Genomic DNA, 17,591 nt, shown 5'->3' with positions numbered 1-17,591 from the left:
ATGAGGACTGCCAGAGGTTGCTCCTAATTTAGAGGCATCTTTCGGCAGCACAGGAGATTTCAAATACTTCCATAAAATGCTGGGCTTTGATAAATCTCCACTCTTTAGCTTGTAGAAGAAGAAACATCCACTATATTAAGATATATATATAAATATATAGATGTAGATGAGCATGGTTGTATTCAGGAATGCTTCTCTCGTTAATTTTCATCTTCTTTTTCTGGTTCTTACAGATGATGTATTTCTTCATACTGCTCTGTGTCCTTCTGGTTCCTAGCATCCAACAAGAAAATGAGGAGGCGAACACCTTTGCGGTAATCTGCCGTCATATATACATATTTAATAAAGTTGTACAATAATGAAAATTAAAATCACAGTAAAGGTCAGTTCTTGCTAATCAAGTCAGGGGTTTCAGAATGCCCCTATTTCTTTAGGAATTACCTGTATCTACTTACTGTATACAGATACACCAATAACATACACATCTGTAGTCTTTGCATGACTATGAAAACAAAATGCATCAGTGAGGGTGAAGAAGTTCTGTTGGTCCAGCATAGGCCAAAAATATTCACACACCCAATATAGCTAAGAGTGCTCGGGTCATGAGTAGTTGTGAAATTAAATGTATACTTTGAAACACAATAAAACAGGTTATTCATAAGATGAATTCCAAAGGAGCATTGCCTGATCTATAAGACTCCTCACACTGATTAGGTGCTATCATGCTATCTACTGTACAAGGAGAGAATCCCCCAAATCATAAGATGTTGACCATCCAGAAATGTGTACATATAATTCAGTATAACTATCGAAAATCATGGCATAGAGCCAGCATGCATGTACACTTTGTGCTCCATAATGAACACTATAGGGTCATTTATCATTCTGAAATATACCTAAATTAGGTGTATTTCAGCAGCAATCTGCAACTTCTCCCCGCTCACGCCAGGTCTAAATCTACAGGTGAAACGCTAAAAATTAGAATATTGTGCAAAGTTCATTTATTTCAGTAATGCAACTTAAAAGGTGAAACTAACATATGAGATAGACTCATTACATGCAAAGCGAGATATTTCATTCCTCTATTTGTTATAATTTGGATGATTCTGGCTTACAGCTTATAAAACCACAAAGTCAGAATCTCCGGTACCCTTTGCTCAGGGGGTATGGATTAATTAGCTGACTAGTGTGACAAAATTCTAATTTTAAGCTGCATTAATGCAATTCCTTTTAACTTGCATTACTGAAATAAATGGACTTTTGCACGATATTCTAATTTTTCAAGTTTCACCTGTAAATAAGTGATAAAGATCTAAATAAGTGGGTGTGGCGTGAGCGGGGAAAGGGACAGGCCTGTTTTGTGTAGAAAATGGTCTAAATGTAAGCCAGCGAGGAATCTGTCTTAGGGCTCTCACAAGTGCTCAAAAACGGATCAGTTTTGCCCTAATGCATTCTGAATGGATAAGGATCCGCTCAGAATGCCTCAGTTTGCCTCTGTTCCGTCTCCATTCCGCTTTGGAGACTGACACCGAAACGCTGCTGCGTCCGTCTGATGAAACTGAGCCAAACGGATCCGTCCTGACACACAATGTAAGTCAATGGGGACGGATCCGTTTTCACTGACGAAATCTGGCACAATAGAAAATGGATCCGTCCCCCATTTACTTTCAATGGTGTTCAAGACGGATCCGTCTTGGCTATGTTAAAGATAATACAAACGGATTCTTTCTCAATGGATGACGGTTGTATTATCTGAACGGATCCATCCATGACGGATCCACACAAAACGTGAGTGTGAAAGTAGACTTACATTTGAAACTGGCGCTGGATGCGCCAAAGTTATGAAGAAGCCTGCTCTAAAATGCAGATCTTAATAAATGTGCCCCTATGTTGCCATCATTACTGTGGCAGAAGCTTTATGGCCCTTCAAACGCCACTGTACTAAGGCTACTTTCACACTCTTGTTTTGGCTTTCCGTTTAGGAGATCCCTCATAGGCTCTCACAAGCGGTCCAAAATGGATCAGTTTTGCCCTAATGCATTCTGAATGGAAAAGAATCTGCTCAGAATGCTGCCGTTTTTTCGTTCCGTTCAGTCTCCATTCCGCTCTGGAGGCGGACACCAAAACGCTTGATGAAACTGAGCGAAACGGATCTGTTCTGGCACACAATGTAAGTCAATGGGGACGGATCAGTTTTCTATGACACAATCTGGCACAATAGAAAACGGATCCGTCTCCCATTGACTTTCAATGGAGTTCATGATGGACCCATCCTGGCTATGTTACAGATAATACAAATGGATCCATTCATGACGGATGCATGCGGTTGTATTATTGTAACGGATCAGTTTTTACAGATCCATTATGTGAAAGTAGCCTTAGTAAATATATGAAAGTATTCAATCCTAGCAAAAACAATAAATTAATGCTTAATGAGCACAAAGTTATGGTAGCTAGAGATTAGATCTTCCCCAATCATATGATCAAGACTGAATCTGAGAGGTAAAGAGTCCTTGCATTGCTGAAACTAGTGCTATTTTTGAAAAATTCAGAATATAAAAATGGCAGATTAGTTTTCCCTTTTAAAACTTGGATGTGTGCTATCATAGAGCCTATATAAAAGTTACAGGCAGTTCTTGTGAATTACTGCTTGTTTCTACTGTGGGTTGTTACTTGTAATCGTGTGTTTCCGGTGTAGTCAGTAAACACATAGACCTGGTGGAGTACTGGGCTTCTGGACTGATTCTTGTAGAAAAACTGCTTGTCTATTTCATGTCATGAGTATACGTGCGTGTCTGTATCTGGTGACCAGTATCCACAGTTTGTAAGACCACTCGATTTTTCAAAACAACAAGTTTACTTTAAAAGGTGTTTAACATGTTAGAAAATCTTGTGCAAAATTAAGTGCTGTGGGGTTTTTCTCTGGTAGACAGGCTAGCGGACGCAGTATAGAGGCAATCACAAAGTCTTTAACTTAAACAGTTCGGTGTTTATTCACACATAAGGAAAAACAAAATGACTGTTCACAGTCTTGGTGTTTGTTCACACCATGCAATGTCCATAAAACAAAATCGTCACCTGGTTAGCAGTTTTCCACCCGCAGTCCACAGCAGGCATTAGGGGCCTGCTTCCCAGCATGTGGCTCTCAGCCCTTTAGCATGGCACAAATTCACAGAGCCTCCCCAGCTTCTCTGTCAGATGCAGGATAAACCACCCTCAGCTGAGACTGCTGGCTGGGTTTTATATAGGACTTAAAAAAAAATTAAAAAAATGGACACCTGAAAGCAAACCAAATGGTTCCCATTATAGTCAATTGAATCTCTTCGGCTCAATTTGTTTCAGTTATGTGCCGCATCCAGAACTTCTGACTCAAGTGACTATACCTCAATGACCGGCAGTGAAGAGATGCTTACATTGTCCTGTTTAGTAAAAGACAAGTAAGGCTACTTTCACACTAGCGTTCGATCGGATCCGTTCTGAACGGATCCGATCATAATAATGCAGACGGAGGCTCCGTTCAGAACGGATCCGTCTGCATTATTTTAGCATATAAAAGCTAAGTGTGAAAATAGCCTCGTACGGATCCGTCCAGACTTTCAATGTAAAGTCAATGGGGGACGGATCCGCCTGAAGATTGAGCCATATTGTGGCATCTTCAAACGGATCCGTCCCCATTGACTTACATTGTAAGTCTGGACGGATCCGCACGGATCCGCACGCCTCCGCACGGCGAGGCGGACACCCGAACGCTGCAAGCAGCGTTCAGCTGTCCGCCTGTCCGTGCGGAGGCGAGCGGAGCGGAGGCTGAACGCCGCCAGACTGATGCAGTCTGAGCGGATCCGCTCCATTCAGACTGCATCAGTGCTGGACGGCTGCGTTCGGGTCCGCTCGTGAGCTCCTTCAAACGGAGCTCACGAGCGGACCGACGAACGCTAGTGTGAAAGTAGCCTAAGCAAGTAGACGGTAATAAACCTAGTTTGCGTCATTCACTGGAAAACCGCTCCACACAGATGACAACTGAAGACTTTTAGTCTTAAAACCTCATCAGATCCAAAAAAAGGCCCAAAATCCTTAGAACTGGGACTTATATTTTATAGTGCCTCCTTTACTAAGAAGAAGATACACACAATTGACAATCATTACTTGAAATGTCGCATGACATATGTCACTGTGTAGCTGTACCCTTAGGCCGAATACACACAGACGTTTTTCACGGCCGTGAGCGGTCCGTGGAACCGCGGCTTGGATTCCTGCTGAGAGCAGGAGCGCACAGCGCCATTGGTTGCTATGACGCCGTGCGCTCCCTGCTGCCGCCACAGTACAGTAATATGTGTGCATTCGGCCTTAAACTCAGAATGTCAGTCCTGCAAGGGAATGCTGAGCACTGATAAACGGTGCTCCGTTCGGTATATTAGCTTTGCATAAAATTAGTAACTGTCTTAGGGACAATCAGTGACCTGCACCGCAGAATATGGCGGAGAAGTTAATTGGATGCTACTCCTTTCCTGTTTCCAGATTTAAAGGATAACTGTCACACTTAGACCCTAATTTCAATTTTCATATATGTAGTTACTAATAACATGATATTCCAGAATCAGTTACTATTAGACTGACTTACCCCATATTTAATAAGATTCAGCCCTTAGCAACCAGTCTGCATAAAACTGCAATTTCACTATTCAGTTAAGATGGCCGCCACTGCCCTCACCCTGAGGCTAATCCCCCCTGCCCTCACTAGCCAGTAACAATAGCCCCCCAAAAGTGTCAGTAACCAGAGCCCTCCCCCCTAAAGGGTTAATCTCCTGCAGCACAAAGGGGTCCTCTTACCACATGTTGCTGTCATTTATACACTGAGCAGACGGCAGATCTCCCTTCCCTGGTCTGCGCTGCTTCAGCTCTGCATTGTCCCAGTCTGCTGAGTGAGGGAGCGTCTGCCAAGCGCAGGGACATGGAGAAGTGCACACAGCCCAGGCACTGGTATCAGCTGCTGGGGAGGACCTGGCTTTAATCATTTACTTACAGCCCCTGGCTGTCAGTAATATGACCTTGCACGCAGCATGCTTCTGTGTCCTCCGTCCTTCAACACATAGACGGACCATGCCTAGCAACCCTATTTTAAGCAGAGGTAAAAGTAGGCAGTACAGGGAGAAAAACTGTGGAATTAAGGGGTAATTGAATACACAGTGAAAAGTATAAATAGGGCCACCAAGGAGATATTAATCACCACAATCCAATACTCAAAATAAAAAAATAATATATGACAGTTATACTTTAAAAAGCAGTTTCTCACTCAAACATTTATGACATATCTATTGGAAATGTGATAACTGTCTGATCATTAGGGCCTGCCAGGATATTTTGTAGAATGTATGTGTCAGTGGGTTCCCATCTGGGTGTACCCTGGATGTTAATGCGTCATGTTTTGGAATAAATACATATTTTACAGCAATGACCATTATACAACAGAGCCATATTTATTGTATTTCCAGTCTATTGTCCTGGTTTGTCACTCTGCACCCCAGTCCTCCCTGTTATTCTTTCCATAACTGAACTTTAGGTGGCCATGAGATAAGGGTTGTGAGAACACAACATCATTTTTGCCATGTAAAATTATACTGATGTCCTAGTAAAAAGTAAAGACTATTTCCAACATTTTATTTGAGACATGAATCAGCTTACACCATTCCAATGCTGTCTGCATTATGTTCCATATTTTCATAACTGTTTTCTACCTAACATTTATTGAAACAAATGTCAATCCTAAGTAGCACAGTTTACATCCATAGCTCCAAAGATATAGGTAGGTTGTCACCTCATTGTCACGATCAGTGTGGGGGAAATCTTCCACACTGAACACAGGAGGGAAGGGGAACAGTAACTGGGCCTGGAAACTAGGGAAGGAACAGGACATCTCCTAAACAACCCTGATCCGGGCCCTAACTACCTATCAATATGAATAGACCTTGAAGGTAGGAATATTCATATGCAGGATACCTAGACCCTTTATTCCCTATAATGCCCTGGAAAAAGGTTAGGACCAAAGACAACCCATTCCAAGCAGACTTAATAAAGGGGTCAGCGGTACCCCGAAATGCATGGTCATTGAATAAATAAAAATGTGTTAAACAACTGGTTGTGAATGTGTGCCCTCTCCACAAGCTCGACTCCTATGGTCCGGTGTTTTTTTTATTTCTACTGTGTACCTGATTGGTGGTGTGGCCACCGCCCAAGGTGATTGGACGAGTTCAGGCTGCACCAACCATTAACCGTTTCCACTAGGCCTACATTGTGGTTGCGCCCAATTTGGTGCAACCCAAATAGGTGAGCAAACCATTTCCCACCATTGTGGATATAGTGGTTTTTTTTACATACTCACCCTATGAGCGCCCTTCTCTCGGCACTGCCACTATTTGCAGATGGACGAAAGGAAGTCTCTGCCTCAGGCCCAGATACAAACAACAGGGAATATAACAAACGCAACACTTAACCTTCTCAGGACTGCCGCACGCAGGATTATGTCCTGGCTGCGGCCCTGTTGTTCCTCCTGGACGTGCCGGCGCGTCATCTCGCGTGAGGCATGCGCACACAGGATCGGACGGTAAACAAGTGGATCTACAGCGTGCCAGTGGCGATCATTCTCTGGCAGGCTGTAGATGCGATTTTTTTAACCCTTGAAAGGTATATCAGACGCTGTTTTGTTAACAGTGTCTGATATACCTGCTACCTGGTCCTCTGGTGGTCCCTTTTGCTTGGATCGACCACCAGAGGACACAGGCAGCTCTGTAATAAGTAGCACCAAGCACCACACTACACTACACTACACCCCCCCTGTCACTTATTAGCCCCTGATCCCCACCCTGTCATTGATAAGGCTCCATTCAGACGTCCGTATCTGTTTTGCGGGTCCGCGGATCCATGGATCCACAGATCCGCAAAACACGGACACCGGCAATGTGCTTTCAGCATTTTGCGGATCCGCACATTGCCAGGACTATATAGAAAATGCCTTTTCTTGTCCGCAATTGCGGACAAGAAAAGGACATGTTCCATAGGCTCTACAAGAAACGCAGTGTTTGCCCGAGTAGGCCTGATCTTGTGCGCACACTTGTGTTCAGTGTGCCCCGCCGCAGTGACAGATTTTTTTTTCTTCTGATCACTGCAAAAACACAGTAAAATCGCTGTGGCGCTATAAAGATCACTTTTGAGTTCATAGAAGATTTTTTTTTGGCACAAGTTAGCGGAATTTATATATATATTTTTTTTTTCTTACAAAGTCTCATATTCCACTAACTTGTGACAAAAAATAAAATCTCACATGAACTCACCATACCCCTCACGGAATCCAAATGCGTAAAATTTTGTAGACATTTTTATTCCAGACTTCTTCTCACGCTTTAGGGCCCCTAAAATGCCAGGGCAGTATAAATACCCCATAAGTGACCCCATTTTGGAAAGCAGACACCCCAAGGTATTCCGTGAGGGGCATGCCGAGTTCCTAGAATATTTTTTTTTTGGCACAAGTTAGCGGAATTATTTTTTTTCTCTTACAAAATCATTTCCGCTAACTCGTGGCAAAAAAAAATTCGAGGAACTCGCCATGCCCCTCACGGAATACCTTGTGGTGTATTCTTTCCAAAATGGGGTCACATGTGGGGTATTTATGCTGCCCTGGTATTTTAGGAGCCCTAAAGCGTGAGAAGAAGTCTGGAATCCAAATGCCTAAAAATGCCCTCCTAAAAGGTACTCATTGGAATTTGGGCCCCTTTGCACACCTAGGCTGCAAAAAAGTGTCACACATGTGGTATCGCTGTACTCAGGAGAAGTAGGGCAATGTGTTTTGGGGTGTATTTTTACATATACCTATACTGTGTGTGAGAAATATCTCTGTAAATGACAACTTAAAAAAAATAATTATACAAAGTTGTCAATTTACTGAGATATTTCTCTCACCCAGCATGGGTATATGTAAAAATACACCCGAAAACACATTGCCCTACTTCTCCTGAGTACGGCGATACCACGTGTGACACTTTTTTGCAGCCTAGGTGAGTAAAGATGTTGTCCATCTTATGTTTAGGCGTTGGGTCTTTGGGGTGAACCAGTTGTTGCCTCAGTGTGTTGCTGGGTTTAAAGCAGACAGCGATGTGATGCTTATTAAAAATCCTTTTGAGTTTCTCAGACACCCCAGCTACGTATGGTATAACCATATTCTTGCGTCTGTCATGCTTCTCGCCCTCACTGGTAGTCTTGGTGCTCTTTCTTCTCCTTCCTTCTGTTTTGACAAAGGCCCAAACTGGATACCCACAAGTTTTAAGTACCTCTCTGAGGTGTTTGAATTCCTTCGCCTTGGCCTCTGTGCTGGTGGGGATTTTCTCTGCCCAGTGGTGTAGAGTCTGGATGACTCCCAGTTTGTGGTCTAGAGAGGATGGTGGGAATCAAATAGCAGGTACTGGTCTGTGTGTGTTGGTTTTCAATAGACCTCTATTCCCAGCTTCCTTCCCTCTTCCACTGTTCAGTCCAGAAACACCAGTTTGTTGTTCTGCATATCTTCCCGTGTGAAATTGATGTTATGATCCACTGAGTTGATGTGGTCGGTAAAAGCCTGTAACTCTTGTTTATGAATTTTAACCCAAGTGTCATCCACATATCTGAACCAATGACTTGGTGTAATTCCCTTGAAAGTGGTCAGGGCTTTTCTTTCTACTTCCTCCATATACAGGTTCGCTACAATAGGTGAGACTGGCGATCCCATAGCACAGCCATGTTTTTGCTTGTAGAACTTGTCCTTATACTTGAAGTAGGTGGTACTCAGACAAAGGTCCAGTAAGGCACTTGGTCTGGGCTAAGTTCTGTTCTGCAGCCTAAGGTGTTCTCTAGTAGCAACTGTTTCCTGACTGTTTCAATTGCCTCTGTAGTGGGTATGTAGGTGAAGAGGGATGTAACATCATAGGAGACCAGTGTTTCTTCTGTGCCCAATACCAAGTTCTGGATTTTGGTGGTGAAATCCTGAGAGTTCTGTATGTGATGTTGTGTGTTTCCAACCAAGGGCGCTAGGATTCTGGCTAAGTATTTTGCCACATTGTAGGTCACAGAGTTGATGCTGCTGACAATTGGCCTGAGAGGGGTCCCACCCTTATGTATCTTAGGAAGTCCATAAATACACGATGCATGGTACCAGCCCCTGTTTTCGGCATCTTAGGTTGAAACGCAGGTGGTTTCTATAGTCTGCCAGTCAGTTTTCTTGCTGTCTTTTCATATTCTCGTACAAGTTTAAGGGTTTCATATTCTCGTACAAATTTAAGGGTTTTCCCCGTAAAATGTGTTGCAATATGTCTTTCCTATCCATATTTGGGCCCCTTGTAAATTTCTGCCCTGGCACTGGCTGGCAGCAGCCTTGTGACTCCTCAACACCCGCCCCCTCCCCCCCATTGAAAATACAATGCAGCAAGGCCCTTAACTGAAAAACGACCTCTCTAGTCTGTCTAGTCTGCTGCCTCTTGCCTGTACACTGTTCTGCCACAGTGCCACTGTAACTGTCTGAACCACTCCTAACAGCCACACACCACAGTGCCACTGTGACTGTCTGCACCACTCCTAACTGCCACACAACACAGTGCTTTTTGCAGGCTCAGCTCGGTGGCAGTGTATCTGCAGACACACACTGTGACACACACAACACTGGTGAGGTGGTCACTTCACTAGAAGACACAGGCCGCACAGCACAGCACAGCCATTTTCTTGCTCAGGAGCACTGGTTTATATAAAGTGAAGAAAAAAAAAAAAAACCTGCTCGTCCCTGCAGCCAGGTTCAGCCCTCCGCGTACTTGTAGTAATGCAGGAGGGAGAGGCCAGTGGCCGGGGAACATAAGCAGGTGGAATCGGACATTTTAGAAGTAGGTCAGCACACATGCGACCACTCCTATGACGTCATTAAATACAGCGGTTTTTCGGAAACTGTGATATCGCCGTGTTTTAATATTGCGGTATATCGTGGATGTATACCGGTGTATATCGCTCAACCCTACTACCTCCTGGAGTAGTCCTGGTGTAGCTAGCTGTTGACCCATGGGGGTCGGAGATACTGGTGCAAAGTACCAAGGACTCAGGCAAAAGGCATAGTCTGAGCACAGTCCAAGATCAGAGCAGGCTGAGCATGTGCGTATTCCAGGTAGCAGTTCCACGGTTGAGGAGGGCAGCAAGGTACAGTACAGGAATAGTCAGACCACACCTTCGCTGGTTTACTAAAGGCTAGAAAACCTTAAAGCTCAGGCATGGAGGTAGTTCCACAGCCCAGCTAAATAGGGTAGCTGATTAGCAGCTGGACAGAGAGCAAGAGGAAAGGATTAAGGCTAGGTCTATATGACGACATTTGTCGCGCAACATTTTGGTGTCGCACTGCGACATGCTGCGACGAGATGGATTTTTTTGCGACTGTCACATCGCATTCGCAGCATATCGCATTGCGACACCATAGACTATCATTATAAAAATTGTTGCACCAATGTCACGCAACAAATGTTGCAGTGTAGTTGTGCCCTATCTGTCGTGCGACACATGTCGTCGTGTAGACCAAGCCTAAGGCCTCATTCACACTTGCGTTGTCCAGATCCATCGTGTACTCCATTTGCCGGAATTACACGCCGGACCTGGAAAAACGCAAGTGAACTGAAAGCATTTGAAGACGGATCCATCTTCAAAATGCGTTCAGTGTTACTATGGCACCCAGGACGCTATTAAAGTCCTGGTTGCCATAGCAGTAGTGGGGAGCGGGGGAGCAGCATACTTACCATCCGTGCGGCTCCCGGGGCGCTCCAGAGTGAAGTCAGAGCGCCCCATGCGCATGGATGACGTGTCCATGCGATCACGTCATCCATGCGTGTGGGGCGCCCTGACGTCACTCTGGAGCGCCCCGGGAGCCGCACGCACGGTAAGTATACTGCTCCCCCGCTCCCCACTACACTTTACCATGGCTGCCAGGACTTTAGCGTCCTGGCAGCCATGGTAACCACTCTGAAAAAGCTAAACGTCGGATCCGGTAATGCGCCGAAACGACGTTTAGCTTAAGGCCGGATCAATTGGGCATTAATTCCGGATCCGGCCTTGCGGCAAGTGTTCAAGATTTTTGGCTGGAGCAAAAAGCGCAGCATGCTGCGGTATTTTCTCCGGCCAAAAAATGTTCCGGTCCTGAACTGAAGACATGCTGATGCATCCTGAACGGATTTCTCTCCATTCAGAATGCATGGGGATAATCCTGATCAGGATTCTTCCAGCATGGAGGCCCGACGACGGAACTCTATGCCGGAACAAAAGAACGCAAGTGTGAAAGAGCCCTAAGTCTATCAATGTTGTAAATAAGTTCACTGAGTCCTAGTCCCAATACACACAGGGAGAGTAGAGTGAAGCCTGCACCTGTCTGGTACAGCAGGACAGCGGCAGACACTGACCTCAGCCTAACAATCTCCTTAAATGTCTTTGTTATTCAGATATCATAAATACAGACCATGAAAAATAATCTAGAACAGCAGTGCATTGTTCTCTCAGCCTGAAGCCATGTCTTCTTCCCCCGTCCTCACCACTTCTGATGTTAGTGCATGTGAGCAAGAAAGTTTAGGGGAGGCAGGGTAACGAACCAAAATAGATTGGTTGGCCATATTCATTATTATGGGAGGGATTACTATGAGGGACAACAATTATGTGAGGGATTAGTATGTGGGGGTCAAATTACTATATGGGGCAATGTGGGGGAAATTACTGTTTGGGGGCAGTGTGGGGGAAATTACTGTTTTCCTTGAGTTTTCCCCTTAGTTATGGCTGTTTTGAATCCTACATTATGAGAATCTTCTCAATATGGCTCCTCTGCCCAGTGGCGGTCCGCCCCGGGTGCCGGTTCTCACGGGGGTGCCAGCAGGCCCAGAAGCAATGAGCGCTTCCATCAATACAGATGGAAGCTCTCATTGCTGAAGCGCTGACACCCACATACTGCGGTTGGGCACAGGAGCAGAGCGCATAGTTCCCTGCCCCGCCGCAGATAACCACCATAGGCTTCAGGCCTATGCGATAGTGAAATCCAGTCGCAGGCACGCGTCATGACGTCTTCACGTGTGCCTGTGCCGGGACTCAGCAGCACAGTGTCGGGACTCTACGATCAAGAGCAGGTGAGCATTTAGCTTTTAGTTTTTTATTTATTTACTTTTTTATTTTATGTGCCAACTTTGGGGGACATGAGGGGGCCGGGGTGTACACAGGAGGACGTGTGGGGGAAAATATGGTGGGATACTGTGTGGGGGCAAAATTTTTTATTTTATGTGCCAACTTTGGGGGACATGAGGGGGGTGCACACAGGAGGATGGGGGGGGGGGGGGGAATATGGTGGGATACTGTGTGGGGGCAAATTATTATGGGGGAGATTGAAATTACTTAATTGGCCAATGTAGGGGACACTACTGTGTGGGGGCAGTTTGGGGGACACTACTGTCTGGAGGGCAGTGTGGGGGAAACTACTGTGCGGGGGACACTACTGTGTGGGGCCAGTGTGGGGGACACTACTGTGTGGGGGGTAGTGTGGGGGACACTACTGTGTGGGGGACACTACTGTGCAGGGGCAGTGTGGGGGAAATTACTGTGGGGGCAGTGTGAGGGGAAATTACTGTGGGGGCAGTGTGAGGGGAAATTACTGTGCAGGGGCAGTGTGAGGGGAAATTACTTTATAGGGGCAGTGTGGGGAAAATTACTGTATAGGAGCAGTGTGGGGGACATTGCTATATGGGGGCAGCGTGGGGGGCCTTGCTATTGGGGAGGCACTGTAGGGGCAATTCTATTATTTCTGTGGACACTATACAGGGATTATTACCTGGAGCACAATATATGGTGTTATTATTACTGGGGGCACTCTAGAGGACATTATAGCTGCTGTGGACACTATAGGGAAATTTGGGGTAATTTATCAAACTGGTGTAAAGTAGAACTGGCTTAGTTGCCCATAGCAGCCAGTCAGATCTCACTTTTCATATTTGACAGCTCTTTTGGAAATCCAGTTCTACTTTACACCAGTTTGATAAATTACCCCAATTATGTCTACTGGGGTCATTGGGGGGCACAACGGGCACAGTATTTGGGGTGGCAGTAGGATGACACTGTGGGGACACCAGGATGGGGAGGTTGATGGAAAAATTTAGAAATCTAACGTGTCTGTGTTACAAACTCTGTAGAGACGAGATGTGACTGAAAGAATTTGTCATGGAGGTCTAACGGAGGAGAAGAGGAAACAGGTACAGGTACAGTTGCAATAAAAAGTATGTGAACCCTTTGGAATGATATATTTAAAAGAAGAAAACATATTTAAAAGAAGAAAAACTACCACAAGAGGACACAGTTTTAAATTAGAGGGGCAAAGGTTTAAAAGTAATATAAGGAAGTATTACTTTACTGAGAGAGTAGTGGATGCATGGAATAGCCTTCCTGCAGAAGTGGTAGCGGCAAATACAGTGAAGGAGTTTAAGCATGCATGGGATAGGCATAAGGCTATCCTTCATATAAGATAGGGCCAGGAACTATTCATAGGATTCAGATATATTGGGCAGACTAGATGGGCCAAATGGTTCTTATCTGCCGACACATTCTATGTTTCTATGATATGGATTTCTGCACAAATTGGTCATAAAATATGATCTGATTTTCATCTAAGTCATAACAATAGACAATCACAGTCTGCTTAAACTAATAACACACAAAGAATTAAATGTTACCATGTTTTTATTGAACACACCATGTAAACATTCACAGTGTAGGTTGAAAAAGTATGTGAAGCCCCTAGACTAATGACATCTCCAAGAGCTAATTGGAGTGAGGTGTCAGCCAACTGGAGTCCAATCAATGAGATGAGATTGGAGGTGTTGGTTACAGCTGCCTTGCCCTATAAAAAACACACACCAGTTCTGGGTTTGCTTTTCACAAGAAGCATTGCCTGATGTAAATGATGCCTCGCACAAACAAGCTCTCAGAAGACCTACGATTAAGAATTGTTGACTTGCATAAAGCTGGAAAGGGTTATAAAAGTATCTTCAAAAGCCTTGCTGTTCATCAGTCCACAGTAAGACAAATTGTCTATAAATGGGGAAAGTTCAGCACTGCTGCTACTCTCCCTGGGAGTGGCCGTCCTGTAAAGATGACTGCAAGAGCACAGCTCAGACGGCTTAATGAGGTGAAGAAGAATCCTAGAGTGTCAGCTAAAGAATTACAAAAGTCTCTGGCATATGCTAACATCCCTGTTAGAGAATCTACAATACGTAAAACACTAAACAAGAATAGATTTCATGGGAGGATACCACAGAGGAAGCCACTGCTGTCCAAAAAAAACATTGCTGCACGTTTACAGTTTGCACAAGAGCACCTGGATGTTCCACAGCAGCAGTGGCAAAATATTCTGTGGACAGATGAAACCAAAGTTGAGTTGATTGGAAGAAACACACAACACTGTGTGGAGAAAAAGAGGCACAGCACACCAACATCAAAACATCATTCCAACTGTGAAGTATGGTGGTCTGGTCATCATGGTTTGGGGCTGCTTTGCTGCGTCAAGGCGTAGACGGATTGCTATCATCGAAGGAAAAATGAATTTCCAAGTTTATCAAGACATTTTGCAGGAGAAGTTAAGGCCATCTGTCCACCAGCTGAAGCTCAACAGAAGATGGGTGCTGCAACAGGACAACGACCCAAAGCATAGAAGTAAATTAACAACAGAATGGCTTAAACAGAAGAAAATACGCCTTTTGGAGTTGCCCAGTCAGAGTCCTGACCTCAACCCGATTGAGATGCTGTGGCATGACCTCAAGAAAGCGATTCACACCAGACATTTCAAGAATATTGCTGAACTGAAACAGTTCTGTAAATGGTCAAGAATTACTCCTGACCGTTGTGCACGTCTGATCTGCAACTACAGGAAACATTTGGTTGAAGTTATTGCTGCCAAAGGAGGTTCAACCAGTTATTAAATCCAAGGGTTCACATACTTTTTCCACCTGCACTGTGAATGTTTTCGTGGTGTGTTCAATAAAAACATGGTAACATTTAATTCTTTGTGTGTTATTAGTTTAAGCAGACTGTGATTGTCTATTGTTGTGACTTAGATGAAGATCAGATCACATTTTATGACCAATTTGTGCAGAAATCCATATCATTCCAAAGGGTTCACATACTTTTTCTTGCAACTGTATGTGGTCAAGTATTGGGAAGGGGGGGGGGGGGTGAGAGAAAGGACCCGCCGGGCATGCCACTGGGCATGCCACTGCCTCTGCCAGTTCTCTGAGGCCAAAACTGTATTCCCTCAGGTCACATACATACTTGCTGTAGCCAGCAGCTTCCTGACAGCCAATCAGATTGGATTACTGAGAGACACGCCTCCTCACTCTGAAGCCTAATGCAGGCATGCAGTGTGAAGGACCGCCCCTCTGTCTTCCTAGCTGGAGACAGATGAGCCCTAGCAATGGTCTTTTAAGGGAGCAGTGGAAAGGGACAGGAGACATTAATGAAAGGTGTTATTATAATATAATTACAGATATTTTGGCAATCATTGACAGACTAACTCAGGTATACATGCTTAGTTCTAACAAACTAGCAAATAAAATAAAAAATGACAGTTATCCTAATTTCTTCTTCTGCTGCCATAATCCATTTGTTGGCTTCCTTCACTGGAAGCTGGAATATCATGTGTAGGTTCATGTGCACTGACTGCTCACCTTGTCTTAGAGACATACCAATGATTTACCTTTGTCTTTGTCTCTATTGTTAAACGTCTATGACAGGTTGTGCACATTGCGGTTGTATTTTTTATTTTTTTGTCACAGTCGATTTTTTGCTGTGGTTTTCTGCAGTTTCAGCACAATTTAAGAAAACTGTGGTAAAACTGTACAGTGGCAGTAATGCAGAAATAATGTGTAACCCCACCCTATAGCTTTGGGGGAGGGAGGTATAACGTACGGTATAATGCAGATTCCAGGTTGTAGTACAGCAGGGTTCCCTGTATTTCCCAGTAGAGCACATAAGTCTTCGGAAGCACAGTTTATTCTGTCAATCATACAAGTCAATATAAAAGGGCTCATGCACATGGCTGTTGCCGTTATTGCGGTCTGCAAATTGCAGATTTGCAAAACACGGATACTGGCCATGTGTGTTCCGTATTTTGCAGAACAGAATGTCCAGCCCATTATAGATCAGTCTTATCCTGGTCCGTAATGTGGACAAGAATAGGATGTAATCCATATTTTTGGGGATGCCACAGAACTGACACACAGTGTCCTGTCTGTATCCAACCCGTAAAAAATAACTGCATATGGTGAGGATTACATGCGTTTATTTCTGCATGGATTTTTAAGCAGAAAAAACTGCAATGTGATACAGTGCCAGCACTTTGCCTTTTCCTCAGGTGTGGAAATTGACTTGTTGTAAGAAGAGACCTTTGTTTGTTTGTCTTGAGCAGATTTAACCCTTTCAACACAATAAAAAAAATGCAATAAGTAGTACATATTTTGGGGAGTTTTTTGTGTAGTTTTGGTGCAGATTTAATGTAGATATTTGCACACAAATCTGCACCGTGTGCACTCACGCAACATCAAGACCTCTCCATGTTATCCTATGGGGCTGAAAATTGTCTATCCCAGCGTTGTGTTCCATAGCTTAAATAATGTTTTGTTACGTATTTCCTGTATGAAAATCTCTCTATTCAGTTCAATGGGAAATTGATTCTGCTGTGGAAAACGGGTTTGAGGAATCTGTGTGGATTTTGTGGCAGATTTTTCTGTAGCATTTTCCACTGCTGAATCAGTTTCTCATTGAGTTGAATGGAGAAATTCTCATACAGGAAATACACAACAATTATAAATCTGCAACTTTGCAAAAATTTGCACCTGCAGATTTTCTGGCAGAAAATTCCACCACTTTTGAGTGCACAGAAAATCTGCTTCAAAACTGCAACAAAAACACAATAAAAACTGCACATAAATCCAACCTATTTATCATAGTTTTACAGGTTTTCTGTTTATGTTAAAGGGAACCTGTCACAAGTTTTATGGTGTCCTAACTAAGGGCAACATAAATAAATGACTGATTCTCTTAGCAAAATGCTGGGTCACTTTCTTTAATTGACCCAGTCAATCTGCCAACATCTTATATTGAAAAGCTCCAGCTGATAATGATGAGTCATGAATATTCATGAGCTCCTGACTCTCTCTGCCCACCTGCTGCTGAGTGACAGTTTGTTGCCATAGGAATCAGCAGCAGGTGGGCAGGGGAGTGGCTATAGCTCTGAATTAAATATATGCTGGACTCAATGACATCACGCTGGACTCGAATCAGCTCATTAGCATGCAGCATCTTTGTGTGTATATTATGAGGTAACCATCTGTAAGTGAATACATCTAAGGTGCTTTTTAGTAGTTAATGATTGTATATAATTAGTTAGATTATAATCAAATATCTACATGACGGGTTCCCTTTAAAGAGGACCTTTCACCTGTAAAAACAATGTGAACTAAGTATGCAGACATGTAGAGCGGCTCCCGGGGATCTCACTGCACTTACTATTATCCCCGGGCGCC

General features: G+C 44.1%; 1 protein-coding gene across 1 annotated transcript in view; it reads left to right on the top strand.

Annotated features, from left to right (window-relative positions):
- The window catches only part of EFEMP2 (EGF containing fibulin extracellular matrix protein 2), a 77,070-nt gene that overhangs the window by 1,401 nt on the left and 58,078 nt on the right, over window positions 1–17,591 (top strand). The window contains exon 2 of the mRNA XM_044269972.1: window positions 234–314. Coding sequence (XP_044125907.1) covers window positions 234–314 — 81 coding nt within the window. The remainder of the gene's footprint in view (window positions 1–233; window positions 315–17,591) is intronic.

This window comes from Bufo gargarizans, chromosome 10, assembly GCF_014858855.1.
Source record: "Bufo gargarizans isolate SCDJY-AF-19 chromosome 10, ASM1485885v1, whole genome shotgun sequence".
In the NCBI taxonomy this organism is placed as follows: Eukaryota; Metazoa; Chordata; class Amphibia; order Anura; family Bufonidae; genus Bufo; species Bufo gargarizans.
The sequence above is the reverse complement of the archived record's forward strand: the minus strand, read 5'-3'. Positions and strand labels throughout refer to the sequence as shown.